We start from the raw sequence: 16982 nt of genomic DNA, 5'->3' as shown, positions 1-16982 counted from the left end.
GAGCCATGCTGGATCAGACCAAAGGCCTCTCTACTCCAGCATCTGTTCCCTCAATTTTGGTGTTTCTACCACTGCTGAAGAGGCAAGCCACTTTCCCCTTTCAAGTTTAAACAGAAAAGTGGCTTGCTTCTTCCACAATTCAAGTTACAGCAATAGGACTTCGGAGAAGGTCCAACCTGTGGTGTTCTTCTGGTTAACCGTGATATAAACAAACATGATTTCCAAAGAACTTGCAAACCACACTTTCAGTCCTTAATAAAACAAAATGAGAGACTTGTGTGGCTAGTCCATTTGAAAGTTGCAGTACGAAGTCTCTTGGTTTTCTTCTCTGCAGAAAAAAATGTTAAGACGGCTTGCAGTTTGGGATTTCTCAATCCTCTCTCATGAGAAGAGCCCTGCTGGATCAGACCAAGGGCCCATCTTGTTTTGCATTCTGTTCACACAGTGGCTGAACAACCACCAGTGGGAAGCCCACGAGTAAGACATGGGCGCAACAATACCTTCCCGTTTGCGTTCTCCAGCAACTGGTGTACCTGGGCATACTGCCTCTCTGACACTGAAAGGAGCACATAACCATCAGAACTAGGAGCCACCGATCGCTTTCTCCTCCTATTCCCCTGTAAAGCTGTCTGACAAGTTGATGGCCATCGCGTGGCAGCGAATTCCAGAGTTCAACGATATGCTGTGTGAAGAAGTCCTTTTATCTGATTCTCCCGCCATTTTGCTTCATAGAATCTTCCTGACAGTTATTTTTAAAGGCACACGGCCTCCCATACTGGAGGGAATAAACAACCATCATGACGAGCGCTTGGGATTATGAACAAGGCACCGGCAGGCTGCTCACCTGGAAAAGAAGGCCCGTACCTGCCTCTCCTTGACAGCCACTCACTGACTGAGGATGGGGTCAGGTTGAAGCTGCTGCAGCTCTGACTACAAGCCCCAAAGCATCCTTGTCCTGTTGCCTGACTACCAGGGTGAAGAGGGTGGAAGCTTAACTCTTTCCAACTTGGGGTGGTGGAAGTGGGGGTGATGGGGCTGCCACCTTGCTCTTGTAGTCCCTTTCACCCAACGGCAGCAAGGTGTGTGCGGAAATGGGATCTTTTCCCCATAATCCAGCATTTCAAAGGTATTCTAATATCCCCGGGGATCATGATCTGTGATGCTAATGTCGCCCAGCAGGCAGGCAGACAGGACAGCGCCTCCACCTACTCGACTAACAACTACGTGCTTTTGATTTCTTTCTTTAAAAAAACAACAGACTGTGACTGATTTCCAAAACTATTGTTTCAGGAACTTCAAGACGGTGCCTTAATGCTTCTCCCCTTTATTTCGGATATACTGGGATGTGCTGGGAGAGGTTTCTGCATTTAAAAAATAATACTTGAAAAAAGCTGTACGTACGTGAAAGTTGCCCTGTTGTTGAAAAGCAGCCAATCCGTTCTACCAGCTATCCTGTCTGCCCTGGACTGGTAGCATCACAGACCTTGCATGTCCAGAGATATTAGAATAACCCACCGTTCCTGGATCACATAAAGTCCGGACGTAGCAGTTCAGAGAGCCTGAGATAGCCTGAAGTGGTACCCAACTGATGCAGGTTGCTGGGCAACGGAAGCCGCTTGCAAAGACAGCTTCTAAAGTGCTCTCCCTCCTCAATCTTTTTTATTTATTGCAAAAGTGAAGCAGGAATAAAAACACCCTTGATCTCTAGATGACCACAGAGGACTTGATCTCCCACCAATGCCAAATGCAGGTTTCAAGAGAATTCCCCACCTCACCCCCGAATAATGGAGAGTTGAGAAACCAGCTCCTCCAACCAAATACTATCCAAGAACTGCAATACTATTTTGTCACAGGAAGCCTTCCTGGTAAAGCTGGCTTTTGAGCTGGGTTAGTTCCGTGTTTGAGGAAGGCCTTGTCCAAAGAGACCTCTCGTGCGGCCCCCTCCTATGTCCCTGGGCCCTGCTGGAAATGTTGACACAACACAACCACCTACACTAAAGGTTGAGTATGGGTCGAGTGTCGGTTAACCATAGATTGTTGTGTTGCGTGAACCCAGCTGTGCTAACAAACCATGGTTTGTTAACCAGGAACAACCCAGGAAGAGAACCCATGGCTTGTTGTTGGGTTGTGAACTGTGGGTTGTTTGTGGTTAACAAACCATGCTTTGTTAGTGCTGCTGGGTTCACACAACACAACCACCCACAGTTCAACAACCACCCACACTCAGTCCAGAGTTTGGGTCATCGTATTGTGTGAACCCAGCCGACTGACAGCAATGTCTCTCCAAGGTTTGGGCAGGGTTGTTTTTAGCCCTACTTGGGAGATGCCAGGAATTGAACCTGGGAAGTGATGTATGCAAAGTAAGTCACTTGCCGCTGACCTGGCAGCTATTTCCCACAATGCCCCAGAGTGAGGTCATGTTGAAGGCACTGTGGGAAGTTAAGATGGCATCTCCAAGTTGCCCGGAATGGAGGATGAAGGGCAGCTGAGTTGGCTGAAGAGGTCGGGCATCAGCGGGTGGTGGGTGCTGCCAAGGTGCTAGTTCTGAGTTCAAATCTCCTCACATGTAACGAACGCAACCCGACTGGCCCTCAGAAGCTGCTTCTGACTGGTTTCTTCATGCAAGAGGGGTGGGTGGAATAAGGCTCATACCTCTTTCCGGGAGAAGTGGTGGCACTGGAGGCTGGCCAGCCCCTCTGTAGGTTGCCTTACGGACTCCCCGTGTCCAATCGCAAATCCACAATGTAACTTCTATTGCCCCCAGATATTTCTTACTGACAAATTAAAACACTTCAAAGGAGAAGCTAATTTATATACCTGTGTGCCTATGTGTGTGTGAAATCATTTGCATTTCATACTTCCAGCATCAAGGTGTGTGTTAGGCAGGGCCTGCAGAGAAATCCTAGTAGCCATGATGTCTGTTCGGCGTTAACTGTTATTACGTGGGTTGTAGCTGCTGTATCAAAAGGGCCACGATTGTAGCTCTAGACATGGGTCGCCACGGGGCTCACATTCGTAGCCACTTACTTCCGCACCCAATTAAAAAGAAACAAAAGCGTCTACCAGAATACATGGCATTTTCTCCCACCGCACCCGGAGCTCAAGAAAGCCACTGGACGGGAAGCTTAACGTTTTATATTTTATTGCATTAATTTAAGAAAACCTTGGGAGTTCTTTACACATAGTAAAAGAGTTTAGCAAAACAGTCAAATCCACTCAGGAAGAGCGGAGAGAGGGGAGCACAGGACAGACACGGAAACGAACACCCACAGGAGCACAGATAACCCGCTTTGAGGAGGACACGGCATGTAAAGGGGTGAACAAACACGGGGAGGGGGACAGAGCGCAGCCCTAGACCTACAGTCCACACCAGTCGCTTCAGCAGTGATTGAAGCCCCAGATGGTGCCGTCCATTAAATGACGGGTGGGATCCCCGCATGGGCTCCCCCCCCCCACACACACGCTCCTGCACCTGGCGGTTGCTGGCAGCCGACGTCAAAAGGCCCGCTGACGATTCTATGCACCTGCACTACCCAAAAGCAGCGTGGCAGCTGGGGCGGAGGGCGTTGTCAAGGGCCACCAGGAGCCAGAGAAAGGCTGGGGCACTACGGACGGCAGAGAAGACAAGCGCGGAGGCCCGCTGGACAGGTTGAAGGGTTCGGGTGCTTCTGCTGCCCGTTCGGGAACGGGTCAGTTTGCGCTCGACTTAAGTGCCCTCCGGGAGCGAGCAAGGAACCGGGCGCAGGTGGAGGCTGCTGCTTGCGGCTCCTGGCCGGGCTCGCGGAGGGCGACCCGCCTCCCCTGCCCAGCCTCAGTCGATCTCCAGATCGCTGTCTTCCGAGGAGGCGTGGCAAAGGGAGGGGAGGAGAACCAGGTCCTTCTCCGGCAGGAGGCCGCACTCCTGCAGGAAGGCCTCCACGTCCACGGCGAAGAAGTCCTCGCCCAGCTGGTCGGTGATGCGGACGAAGTTCCCAATCAGCTCCCCGCCCTTGTAGACCAGCAGGGCCGGCAGGGCGCTGCTGGTGAAACGGGAGCTAGTGCCAATCAAGGAGCTCCGCACCCGGCAGAACTTGACCGCGGGGTACTCGGCGGCCAGGCAGACCATGCAGCCGTCCAGGGCCTCGGCCCCGGGGACCTCGTCCTCGTAGATGTGGATCATCACCAGGGTGTTCTTGTGCCCCTTGTCGACGGCGTCCAGGAAGGCCTCCCCGCTGCGGATCTCAAAGACCTGCTTGAACTGCTGCCCGCTGAGCAGCTGCTGCCGCATCTCCTCCATCCGCTGCTTGCGGTACTGCTGCAGGAAGGCCTCGTCATCGTCGCCACCGCCGTTCTCGTGCAGCAGGCGGTACTCCTGCAGCGACAGCTGAGGGGAGAGGGAAAACACACCGCCTTTTCACGGGGGCGAAGCGAAGGGGAGACGAGCCGGCGGCAGCGGACGCACGCACACGCGCTGTGCCACCGTTCCCTTCCTGCGGTCTGGGGAAGCGTGCGAAATTTGATGTGGGGGGTCGCAGCTGCAAACTTTTAGGACAAAAGGCAGCAAAGCAGCCCTCCCCCCGGCCCCGTGGTAGAGGTTTATAAAACGACACATTATTCGGGAAGAGTGAATAATTCTTTGAGGATATTTAACTCACAGAGTGTAACAGTCCTTGCTTTCCCCAGGGATGCCCTGGGAACTGTAGTTCTGTGACGGGATGTAGGGAACTCTCAACAGAATGAGCAGAGCTCCCACCAAACTATGATTCCCAGGGATCTTTTGTGGGTGAGCTGGGAGTGATCAAAACCAAGATAGGTTTGAGGGCGTCGATGCGCCCAAGTCTCTCTCAAAGTACCGGCATTTGCGGCTCAAATGCGTATTTTGGCAGAGGCAGGCGTTGCCTGGCGAGATCGTGAAGTGAACCTGGAATCACGGCTGCCGTATGAACACGCAATTCGTGCAAACGCAGCAGCTAACCTGCGAACCACTGCAAGATGTTGGGATCGTATCACAACTGTCCTGAAAGACCTGCACAGGTTGGCTTTTTGGGTGCAATTCAGGGTGTTGGTTTTACCCTTTAAAGCCCTAAAATGGCTTAGGACATGGTTATCCAAGGGATCGCCTGTCTCACTAGGAAGTTGCCTGGTTATTAACAGAATGAACGGAATGTCACCACGAAGAACCTCGACAGCGGGGCCTTCTCTGTAGCGGCACCCATCCCTCTGGAAAACCCTCCTTCGTGAGGTTTGGGAGGCAGAAAATGAAACATCCTTTAAACTCCTTCTGAAATCATACCTTTTCACACTGGCTTTCCCTGAACTGTAACTTACCAGGTTTTATGTTGCGCTTTTTAAAAACACTTTAGATTCATTTGGATACTTGTGTTTTATGGTTTTAATCGTGCATTGCCCAGAGACCCTCAGCTATTGGGCAGTATAAAAATGTAATAAATAAATAAAATCAATCACGCATCTTCAGGAGAGACCCTTTTGAGGGTGCCATTACCCAAAGAAACCTCTTCACCAGGCAGGCAGGCAGACGAGGGGGGGGCTTTCTCCTGTGTCACCACCAAACTGTGGAACGCGCCCTTTCAAGAACTAGGACAGCGGCCGCCACTCCCTTGGCTTGTAGAAACAACGTGAAGACTTTAATTTAGCCTTTTAAATTATGCCTCTGTTCTAATGTTATGTTTTACTGTTTTTACCTACAAATTTATTGTTTTAGGGTTTTGAATCGCTGTGCACCGTGCCTTGAAGCCTTTCCAGCAAATGAGCTGGTGTATCACATTTATTTATTTTTATGTATTTCTCAAGCTCCTACACTGTCCAATAGCTGAAGCTCTCTGGGCGTTTCACAGTAATTAAAGCCATAAAGTACAACATGATAAAAACGTATAAGATTAAAAGTACAACATAAAACTTAATTATTAATACTGCAGTATTAATAATTTTTCATTTATTATCATTATTATTATTATTATTATTATTATTATTATTACATTTTATATCTCGGCTTTTTCTCTCCAAGGAACTCAAGGTGGTGTACAGAATTCTCCTCCTCTCCATTTTATCCCCACAACAACAACCCTGTGAGGTGGGTTGGGCTGAGAGTCTGTGACTGGCCCAGAGTCACCCAGGCGTTTCCATGGCCGAGTGGGGACTAGAACCCAGATCTCCTGACTCCCAGTCCGACACTCCAGCCACTACACCACATTATTAATATACCGTATTAATAATTATTAGCATAGTTTTAATAATACAATAACGATTAATGCTGTATTATTAAGACTACACTAATAATGATGCTGATGCTGCAGTCGAGCAGCCATCGCAGAGCACCCCTCCCCAATCTCGGGCTGTCCAGTTGTGTGTTGGACTACAACTCTCAGAATTCCCAAGGGCCCTATGCTGGCTGGCTGGGAATTCTGGGAGTGGCAGTCCAACACATCTGGATGACCCCCAGTTGGGAAAGGGTTTTTCCCCATTTGCACAGCAGCAACGAGGCCGCTGAAAAGGAGCAGCTCCTGCAGCCGTCCGGCCGGCCGTCACCTTGCCGTTGAGCTTATCCTGAAGTTCCTTCTGCTTGAGCTGGTCCTCCTCTTCGTCCAGGTGTGACCGGCAGGTCATGGACAGCTTCTTGATGAGCCGTTCCATTTCCCGGCACTGCTCCTCCCGCTGCTCCGTCTCCAGCTGTTTGAACCTCCGCCAGTCGTTGATCACGCCTTTAGGGCCTGAGGGGAGAAGGAGAGGAAGGGCGCCGAGGCTGGAGGTCAGAGAAAAAAGACTTGGGCACTTTCGTTGCACACTTCAGCCGGAATTGACTGTTAAAGCGCTCGCCTAAAACAGGGGACTTAAACCTTGCCCCGATTCAACTGCCTGCAACTCCACGGCAGCAAAATAAAGCTTTTTCAAAGGGAACAAAAGACACAAGACATGTAACTTAAGCAGGGCTGAGATACCGGGAAGCCTGTATTATTATTATTATTTATTTATATAGCACCATCAATGTACATGGTGCTGGACAGCTGAACCTTCGACACCCCACCGCTCTAGGTAAACTGTTGATTATTTATTCACATCTAAGGGAACTGACGCCCAGGGAAGCCAAGCGCCTCAGAGGAGGGTGGAATGCATGCAGACGGCCTCTTATTTTGTTCTTTGGCATCTCCAACTCAGAGGACCTGAGTTAGTTTGTCTGGAAAGTAAATGCCCCTCCCTCTCAGAGGGACACTGACCGTTGGAGTAGAGAGCAATGGACTAGATCCCTGCAGTTGACGCTGCCGCCAAAATCTGGTGGCAAAAAAGGTCCGTTTTTCTCCATGTTGCAAGGAGAGCACGTAGCGCTCTGCCTCCGAAATTTGCCACTGTTTTAGCAATAAATAAAAAGAAAGTGGCTGGCTTTTTTTTAAAAAAATCAATTGCCCTTTTTTTTGCTGCTGCCCCATTGAATTTCAGTGGCAAAATTGGTGGAGCAGTGGCAGGAAGGCAATTAATAATAATAATAATAATAATAATAATAATAATAATAATAATAATAAAATTATTTCTTACCCGCCTCTCCTTTTAGATCGAGGCGGGGAACAACATTAGAACAGGAATCAATACATCTTAAAAATTCATGATTTAACATTGATCTGGATAGGCCTGCCGGAAAAGGCTAGTCTTTAAAGCTGCCTTAAAATCACACAGAGAGTTAATTTTACGAATCTCCTCCGGCAGGCCGTTCCACAATCGGGGCGACAGAAGAAAAGGTCCTCTGGGAAACTGATGTCAGCCTAGTTTTAGCTGACTGAAGTAAGTTCACCCCAGAGGACCTGAGTGTGTGGGGCGGACTGTATGGGAGAAGGCGATCCCGCAGGTAACCTGGACCCAAACCATTTAGGGCTTTAAAGGTAATGACCAACACTTTGTACTTTGCCCGGAAACTAATTGGCAGCCAGTGGAGTGATTTTAATGTTGGGGTAATATGCTCACCCCTAGATGTACCGGTGACCAACCTGGCTGCCATATTTTGAACTAGTTGAAGTTTCCGAACTAGGTACAATGGTAGCCCTATGTAGAGCGCATTGCAGAAGTCAAGCCTTGAGGTTACCAGCACGTGCACAACCGTCTTTAGGTCTTCTGACTCTAAGAAGGGGCACAGCTGGCGTATCAGCCGAAGCTGATAGTAGGCACTCCTGGCCGTCACATCTATCTGGGCTGTCATTTGGAGCGACGGATCCAGGAGCACCCCCAAATTGCGAACACAGTCTTTCAGGGGGAGTGTAGCCCCATCCAGAAATTGGTTGACACACCTCCAAACCTAGGCCAGAGCCCTTGACAGCAAGCACCTCTGTTTTGGCTGGATTCAGCTTCAGTTTGTTTTTCCTCATCCAGCCCATTACTGCCTCCAAGCATTAATTCAGAGGAGACACACTATCCTTAGCTGACGCTGTTATTGAAGGCATAGAGAAATATATTTAATATATATAATTGGTCTCCAGATCCCTGGAAGTTGCCCACCCCTGGGCTAGAAGGGCTGATGGTCCAGATCCAGGATAGGGCATCTTCAGAGGTTCAATAAGGCTTGGTGAGGGAGACAAAGTTGCAGCTAAAGACGATATGAGGGTAAAACATCCTTTGTCTCTTGGTGGATCACCGTACAGCCAAATGCTCTGGACTGATGGATTAGCGGGAGGCAGTAAAGCTACGCCAAGGGGGTGCTGGGTTCCTTTTCCACACGTCTTCCCCGTGAGAGCCAGGGCTTTTCCAACAGGGGTGTTAAACTCTGCGCCTGCCATGGCTCAGTGGCAGCTCTCTGCCTCTTAGTGCGTTGCTTAAAGAAGTCCCCGGATTCAATCTGCAGCAGGGAAAGACGGCTCTCTCTGCCCAAGGCCCTGGAGAGCCACTGCCTGAGAGAAAGGGCAGTTCTAGGCTACGTGGACAAAAACTCTCACTTGGTATAATGCAGATTCCTGTTCTGCGGAGCAGGGCCATAGCTCACTGGTGCAGCCCCTGCATTGCACGTAAAAGATCCAAGGATCAACTCCTGGCATCAGCTCACAGGTGATGGGAGGGGGGTGGGAATTGCTCTGCCTTGAGCCCCGGAAGAGTTGCGGCCAGTCACAGCAAACACGCTGGAGCTAGACGGTGGGACTTGGGAGGAGGAGGAGGAGGCTTCCTGTCTTCCGGCCATGGGTAACAAATGCTTTGGACAAGTCCCTACATCAGCCTTCTCCATCCTGGTGTCCTCCAGATGTATCAGACTACAATTCCCATCATACTCAGCCAGCACAGCCAAGGCTGAAGCGAGTTATGCTCCTGAAGTGAGCCTTGCGCAACTTTTATATAGCTGAACAATTTCGGAGGGTTTTCACTGGGGATTGTAAATGACCGCTTCTTTACATGGGACGATTCCTCAGTATATTCGTTGGGGTGGTGCAGGAAATCCTTCCGGACCTTCCCAGGGGGCAGGAAAGAAGGGACGAGCTCCAGAGAACGGTCTCTGGGCATGTTAAGAGCAGCAGACCAACTCAGACCTGAGTCAACTTCAGAGATGTTACGGCAGCCGGCCCCAACCTGGGGCCCTCCAAATGTTTTGGAGTAAAACTCCCATCATGATGGGAATTGTAGTCCAACACACCTGGAGAGCCCCAGGTCAGGGAAGGACGGATGAATAAGAACATAAGAGGTGCCATGCTGGATCAGACCGAGGGTCCATCTAGTCCAGCGGGCAACCAGCTGTCGGCTAGGGACCATCAAAGCAAGATGTGGTGCAACAGCGCCCTCCCACCCATGTTCCCCAGCAACTGGTGCACACAGGCTTACTGCCTTGGATACTGGAGGTAGCACATAGCCATCAGGGCTAGTAGCTATTGATAGCTTTCCCCTCCAGGAATTTATCCACCATCCAAATTGGTGGCCGTCACATCTTGCGGTAGTGAATTCCATAGTTTAACCCTGCACTGTGTGATGAAGGACTTCTACTGATCTGTCCCGGATGACCCCGCTGGGTTCTCGTATTATGGGAGGGAGAAAAATGTCTCCCCATCCATGTTCTCCACACCCTGCATCATTTTGCACACCTCTACCATGTCTCCCCTTAGCTTCCTCCCCCCCCCCCCCAGCTATGGCTCGAGAGGCACGGGACGCGCACCTGTGTTTATGGCGCTGCCGTCGCTGCTCAGCGTCACCTCCCTGGGCACGGCGGCATCACACACGGAGCGGGGGGACTCCTCGTCTCGCTCCTCTTTCTCGCTGTCCTCGTCCTCGCTGCTGCTGTAGTAATACTGGAGCTTCTCGCCCAGGAGCTTGTCGTCCAGGGTCGTCATCCTGAGGGCTGCCAAGAGAATGGACAACGGTTAGCTGAGGCTCGGCTCCCACATCTAGCCCGACGCGGGGCCGGGCGGGGAGCTCAGATTCTCTCTCGTTTCAGAGCGAAAGGAGAGCCGCAAACACAACTCCGCTGCTGCAAGCTGCGTGAAGAAGTGGGGCTGCGTGCCCACATCGTTACGGGGACTCTCAAGCAAGGCAAAAAGCACGGATGGCAGCATTTGTAGGGTTTCGTACCTGCCCCCCTTCCCACCACTGGAAGATGGTGAAAGCAGCAATCTAAGCGAAACGGAACGCTATGCGCTTGATAGTTGCATCTCCTTGTGAGTCAGGAGCTTCACATTTTGCCGTCGCATTCAGATTGTCAAAACCCTCCTGCTTCTGCCCCAGCACCAGCCTTTGGCCTGATAACGCTTCGCTCGTCACCCCCCCCTTTCTCTACAAGCCCCGCAAGGACTCAGCACCCATCACCGGCTCTTTCTTGGATAAACAAGTCAACGGCATGACACAGATGCCAAGATAAGTATCAGCACGGAGGCAGCGGTAACTTCTATGGCATTAGCGCCGACCTTTTAATCCGTCCCTTATCCTGAATTCGAAGCTCTCTCTTGGCCACCGGATTTGCAGACAGCAGCTCTGTAAGCCATCTGGGATGTAAATCGCTCAAAAGATTAAAAAGAGAGAGAGAGAGAGAGAGAAATAATAATTCTCCCATGAAATGGAATCTAGAGAAATACAGCATAAAGAAACATACAACATAAAGAAATGAAGCAAGGCTCCTCCAAAGAGCTACGGGGGAATGAAAGCTCATTTCTGCCTTGCGGATAAGCACACAAAAGCTTATAACATAACATTTATGCTACTCACTTGCTTTACTTCGATGATTATAAGTTGAATTATTGATTGCATTTGTTAGCCACTTTGATTTCTTTTGAAAAGAAAGCAGGCTATCTATAAAATACGTCTGCTCACATGTTCTCACGGGTATTAGCTATCTGAAGAACACTACTGGCATGGAGGAAAAGAGGGGTGGGGAGGAACCCTCCTTCAGTCTACAAGAATTTCCCTCTCTGGTCACCTGCTGCTTCATACTCATGATGAAGGAAGAGGCAAACTCAAAGGAAGGAAGAAAATTTATTGTGCTCTACGCATTTCAGAGAAGTGCGTAGAGCGATATGGCTGCAAGAAAGGCAAATGCTATTTTTGGCTGCATTAATAGAAGTAGAGCTTCCAAATCGCGTGAGGTCCTGGTTCCTCTCTATTCGGCCCTGGTTAGGCCTCATTTAGAGTATTGCGTCCAGTTCTGGGCTCCACAATTCAAGAAGGACGCAGACAAGCTGGAGCGTGTTCAGAAGAGGGCAACCAGGATGATCAGGGGTCTGGAAATAAAGCCCGATGAAGAGAGACTGAAAGAACTGGGCAGGTTTAGCCTGGAGAAGAGAAGATGGAGGAGAGACATGAGAGCACTCTTCAAATACTTAAAAGGTTGTCACACAGAGGAGGGCCAGGATCTCTTCTCAATCCTCTCAAAGTGCAGGACACAGAATAATGGGCTCAAGTTGCAGAAAGCCAGATTCCGGCTGGACATCAGGAAAAACGTCCTGACTGTTAGAGCAGTACGACAATGGAATCAGTTACCTAGGGAGGTTGTGGGCTCTCCCACATTCCAGGCCTTCAAGAGGCAGCTGGACAACCATCTGTCAGGGATGCTTTATGGTGGATTCCTGCCTTGAGCAGGGGGTTGGACTTGATGGCCTTGTAGGCCCCTTCCAACTCTGCTATTCTATGATTCTATAATTCTTCAGGAGCTGTTTTTAGTTCTTTTGAAATTCCTTAGCTGCAAGAACGACAACATTTTCTTCTTTTTAGACATTTGTATAGTCTGGGTGTGTGGGGTTTGAGCATTGTCGTTTTTGCAGTTAAGGAATTTCAGAAGAACTAAAAACAGCTCCTGAAGGAGTCTTCTTCTCCAAAACATGTAGAGCACAATACATTTTCTTTCTTCCTTTGAGGCCCAGAGTTTGCCTCCTCCTTCGTCATGAGTTTACGATGCCTGTCCCTCCACATCTGTGGCTGCTTCATACTCACCACAGGCGACTTAATGAGTTCCTAATTTAAAAAGCAGGACTTGTTTAATACAACAAAACCTAACTGAGCCCAGACTTTGATGGTTTTATGCATTTCAAGGGCAACTCAGGAACTGGAGTGACAGAAGAGGGGACGTGCTGGTGGAAGACGGCCCCCAATTCTCACTGCTCTTTTCCCTGGAGAAGTGACTATGAAAACGACAGCGGTGTGTCTCTGTGCGCGCCTGTTTCTTAGCCAGCAGGCAAAGGACGCTGATGATCAGAGGGAGACAACTTCGGGCGATGGAGCAAGATCCAAAGAACTGTGCAGCTAGTTGCACGAGACTAGCAGGGCTTTGAACACCAATCGGAATGGGCGTTTCTCAACCGCCAGCCCCCAACAACCACGACGCTCCTCAAAAAGATACAACAAGCTCCCTTTCTGACAGAGGAGTTTTTAAAAGTAGTACGTGAGATGACTAGGTCCGTGGCTAACGCACTTCGCTGGCCGAGCAGAGTAGCACCTTGTTACTCTGGAGGCGTAGAGAGATATTTACCAACACAAATGAAAAATATTCTCTCCTGCAACCTCTGTAAACTCTTAGTCCTAACTCCCAGTGGGCTGCATTCATCCATTTTAGCTTTGACCGATCTTCGCCTCCTCCTTGCTCCCCGCGCTTCGCCCTGGTAACCTCCTCAGGGAAGAGACCTGTCTAATAAACAGTAAAGCAAAGAGAAAGTGGAAGTAGAAATATGGTCAACCTGCGGCCCAAGGAAAACACGGCAGCCTTCAACAAGTAGTTCAAAGTTTCAGACCAATGCACAGGCAAGAGCACAGAGGGATGTAAGAGTCTGTTATGGATGCATAAGCTTGTACCGCGAATTATTAAGGTCAAAGCTGTGGATTTTTAAAAAATGAGATCAGAGGAGTGTTATTAAAATGTATTTCTAGCCAAAGCGAACAGCTGCTGTTTCTGCTTTGGGCGATTTCAATCCTGTCCCTCTCTCAGCCTGGCTCTGTGCCCCGTTTCATGTCCTACATAATCTGGATCTCGCGACGCAGACCCAGGGCGAGGAAACGCACACAGCGGAGACACAGCCACAAAGCGAACAATTCAATTTAGTATTGCAAACCCAGAGAAGAGAGGTGCAACCTGGCACTCCTTCTCTTTCCAAGGGCTGCCCACTTTTAAAAAATAAATAAACTGGCTTTGATAGGTGACACGTGGGCTCCCCTTCAGAGCCAACAGTTTCACAAGGACAATTTCATAGAATCATAGAATAGCAGAGTTGGAAGGAGCCTACAAGGCCATCGAGTCCAACCCCCTGCTCAATGCAGGAATCCACCCTAAAGCATCCCCGACAGATGGTTGTCCAGCTGCCTCTTGAAGGCCTCTAGTGTGGGAGAGCCCACAACCTCCCTAGGTAACTGATTCCATTGTCGTACTGCTCTAACAGTCAGGAAGTTTTTCCTGATGTCCAGCTGGAATCTGGCTTCCTTTAACTTGAGCCCGTTATTCCATGTCCTGCACTCTGGGAGGATTTGTGAGTAGGCACAGAAGTGGAACCCAACCTTGGGGACTTCATGCAGCCAATGAGTAACAACCCCCATGCTTACTGTGGGGCAGTGCCCACCCCCCATAACTGCCCTCTCAGAAAAAAACAGCCACTTCTACCCTCATCCCTAAATAACTCAACACAGCTTTAATGTGACATGGGAAGAAAGACAGGCCCTTCTCCTCACGGACAACGCACTTTATCGCCTCCCAACACACAGCGAAATCCCACCCATTGTTCTCCCTATGGGGCAATGAAACACCCCCACAGAATCCAAGAACTCAGCCCTTGACTCTCGTTAAAGCTTTATTGTACATGTGCAGAGTGCGTGCAAGGGACCCGCTCCCCTTTGGGGTCTCCTTGCAACCTGCAAGTTTCCCCGAACCTCAAAGAACGGTAGTTTCATTTGGCTGGTGCAGTTCATTTCTTTCAATGTCACATTTTAAATCGCACGTTTAATAAATTTGTTTTTATGTTCGGTTTTAATTAAGATTGAGTTTGCAGTCTGGATTTTACGGACAGCTGACTTGAGTGCCGCTATTTGGCAGAAAGGAAGGATAGAAAATCAATCTATCAGTCAACCCTCTCTATGGGGCAAAGGTGGGCGATCCCAGCTCCCTAACACCCAGAGCGTGTGGCTATTCCTCCTCACATAATAAAGAATATTACACTAAGAGAGCGCCTAAGATAGGTCTAACTGAAGTGTTAGCCTCAGACAGGGGCCAGAGTAAGTTGGGCCTCGTGTAGACAGTGTGGTGTAGTGGTTAGAGTGTCGGACTGAAAGTCGGGAGATCTGGGTTCTAGCCCCCACTCGGCCATGGAAACTCACTGGGTGACTTTGGGCCGGTCACAGACTCTCAGCCCAACCTACGTCATGGGGTTGCTGCTGTGAGGATAAAATAGAGAGGAGGAGGATATAGCTGTAATAATAAATAAATAAATAAAGTCCGGGTCCAAAAACCAGCCAGCTAAGTCACACAGACTGAAAACCCACAAGAAAGCCGGCCATGAAAATGTCCCAAGCGCCTAGTATTCGAGGCAGGCCTGCTTCTACAGGGTATGTTTTTTAAAACGATACTAGCTTAACCCTCCACAACCCATTTCAGAGCTCTGCAGGATCAAACCAAAGCGCCGTCGGGACGAGCGTCCGGCTCTGCACAGTGACCGACTGGAGGCTCTAGGCAGGGGCACCAAGGCGCTGCGGTTGCTTCCTGCACTCCTGACGGTCAGAGGAACGCTGCCCCTGGACAGGGAAGCCCTATCCCAGCCTTCCCCTACCTGGTGCACTCCAGGTAATGTTGGACTACAACCCCCATCAGCCCCAGCCAGCGTGGCCAATGGTCAGGAAGGGTGGGTGTCGCTCTCCAAAAGATCTGGAGGACAGCCGCTTGGGGGAAGGATGCGCTTCACCCATGGGGGGGGGCTAATCCTAACCCCTAATCTTCACTATGGGATGCCCCCCTCACAAAGGATGTCGGACCTTTCCTTTCAGGCAGAGCAGCCTCCATGCCCCCTCAATGCTACAGGGACTAGGGCTCCCCCCTTGAAGAGGGTCCTGACTCCACTCCAGGGGGCTCAAGACTTTCTCACCCCTCCCTTCACAGGGGTCTCTCATCTGCCTACCTCCCCACTCCAGGGGGCTGGGGGCTCCCCCCCTTGAAGAGGGACCTGACTCCACTCCAGGGGGCTCAAGACTTTCTCACCCCTCCCTCCACAGGGGTCTCTCATCTGCCTACCCCCCCACTCCAGGGGGCTGGGGGCTCCCCCCCCCTTGAAGAGGGTCCTGACTCCACTCCAGGGGGCTCAAGACTTTCTCCCCCCTCCCACCACAGGGGTCTCTCATCTGCCTACCCCCCCACTCCAGGGGGCTGCCCCCACCCCACCACAGGGGCCTCGCACTCCTCCCCACCCCCTACTCCACGGTTGTAGGGCCTCAACCCCTCCCCTCCCACAGACACGCCAGGGGTCTGGGGTCTCTCTCACCCACCCTCGATTCCAGGGGTCCCTCAATGCAGGGGGCTCTGCCAAAGGACCAGCCCCTCCCCTGCCCCAAAGTATTAACCCTTTGCACCCCCTGCACCTACGAGTGACTCCCTCCTCGTGAAGAACCCTTGCTGCTGGGCAGAGACCCCCCGCCCCCGCCAGGGAAACAGGAAAAGAGCCCCTTCGCCCTCCCCTTCTACCCCGGGATCCCACTGCTGCCACCAGTGATCCCTTGCCCTCGCCCCCCCCCCCCCCGCCTTAGAACCCTTTGCTCACCCACAGAGGTCTCTTTCTCTCTCTTTCTCTCTCTTGCCCCTGCAGAAGGCACAAAGCGGAAGCCCAAAGGATGCCGGGAAAATAGGGCGGGAAAGGAGGAGGAGCTAATCAGGACATAGTGGTAAGAAAAGTCAACGCGCGGCACTCACTTCCGGTCCCCGTTTGAAAACAGCGCCATGAGCGAGGCAAAGGCGTGGTGGTGGTAAAACGTCCCACCCCAAACTTTTAGGCTGCCTTTTCTTTCTCTCTTTCTCTCTCGATAGCTATATTATAGCATACCTACCCATTGCAAATATGCATACACAAACTTTTACCTTTCTCATCATGCCTAAAATTAAGTAATAACAGGCAGCTCTTGTTTCTTGCTGAAACTGAATTCTTGCAGGCTGTTGCAAAATGGTGGGAAACAGTCTGATTTCGGTCGCTGCACAGATAATAAATAACCCAGCGCATTGTCCTATTTTTTCCCCGTCGGTTGCCCCGCTTGTTCGTTTGGGGACCGGAGATGTCGAATTGCTTTCACTGAGTCTGTATCTCTTTGTAGCCAGACCTAGCAGGGATGGAGAGTGCGCATGCGTAACGCAGTAAGCTGCAGGGCGCTCTGCCCCCTGACGGCAAAGGAAGGGGAATAATAAATATGTGGTTTCTAGGGCGACCCAGGTCAGGCCTAGTAGGTCAGGCCCCAAGCCTTTATTTTCAAACAAAAACACAACCACACACATATAGTGGGGATTACTTTATTTCCAGTTATTCGTATCCAGATTTTCTGTGTCAAAACATGTTGAAATTGGATAAATACATTTATTAATTTTA

The 16982-nt window shown here is 50.4% G+C and overlaps 1 protein-coding gene across 1 annotated transcript; it reads right to left on the bottom strand.

Moving 5' to 3' along the window:
• Positions 1 to 3125: 3125 nt before the first annotated feature.
• On the bottom strand, positions 3126 to 16239 carry PDCL (phosducin like). Its single transcript, XM_063144912.1, has 4 exons — positions 16170 to 16239; positions 10112 to 10294; positions 6526 to 6707; positions 3126 to 4363 (listed from the first exon to the last, which is right to left on the bottom strand). Exons 2-4 carry the CDS (start codon positions 10284 to 10286, stop codon positions 3812 to 3814), a joined length of 909 nt encoding a protein of 302 aa, XP_063000982.1. The 5' UTR covers positions 10287 to 10294; positions 16170 to 16239; the 3' UTR covers positions 3126 to 3811.
• Positions 16240 to 16982: the final 743 nt, after the last annotated feature.

Source organism: Elgaria multicarinata, chromosome 19 (assembly GCF_023053635.1).
Source record: "Elgaria multicarinata webbii isolate HBS135686 ecotype San Diego chromosome 19, rElgMul1.1.pri, whole genome shotgun sequence".
In the NCBI taxonomy this organism is placed as follows: Eukaryota; Metazoa; Chordata; class Lepidosauria; order Squamata; family Anguidae; genus Elgaria; species Elgaria multicarinata.
Note: the sequence above shows the minus strand (reverse complement) of the source record. Positions and strands in the feature narration are given on the sequence as shown.

Excerpts from the sequence above, each read along its gene's own strand:
- PDCL (XM_063144912.1), bottom strand. The coding sequence starts at position 10,286 with ATGACGACCCTGGACGACAAGCTCCTGGGCGAGAAGCTCCAGTATTAC. Across the intron at positions 6,708-10,111 it reads CGGCAGCGCCATAAACACAG|GCCCTAAAGGCGTGATCAAC; the intron begins GTGCGCGTCCCG and ends TTCTCCCCTCAG. Across the intron at positions 4,364-6,525 it reads AGGATAAGCTCAACGGCAAG|CTGTCGCTGCAGGAGTACCG; the intron begins GTGACGGCCGGC and ends CTCTCCCCTCAG.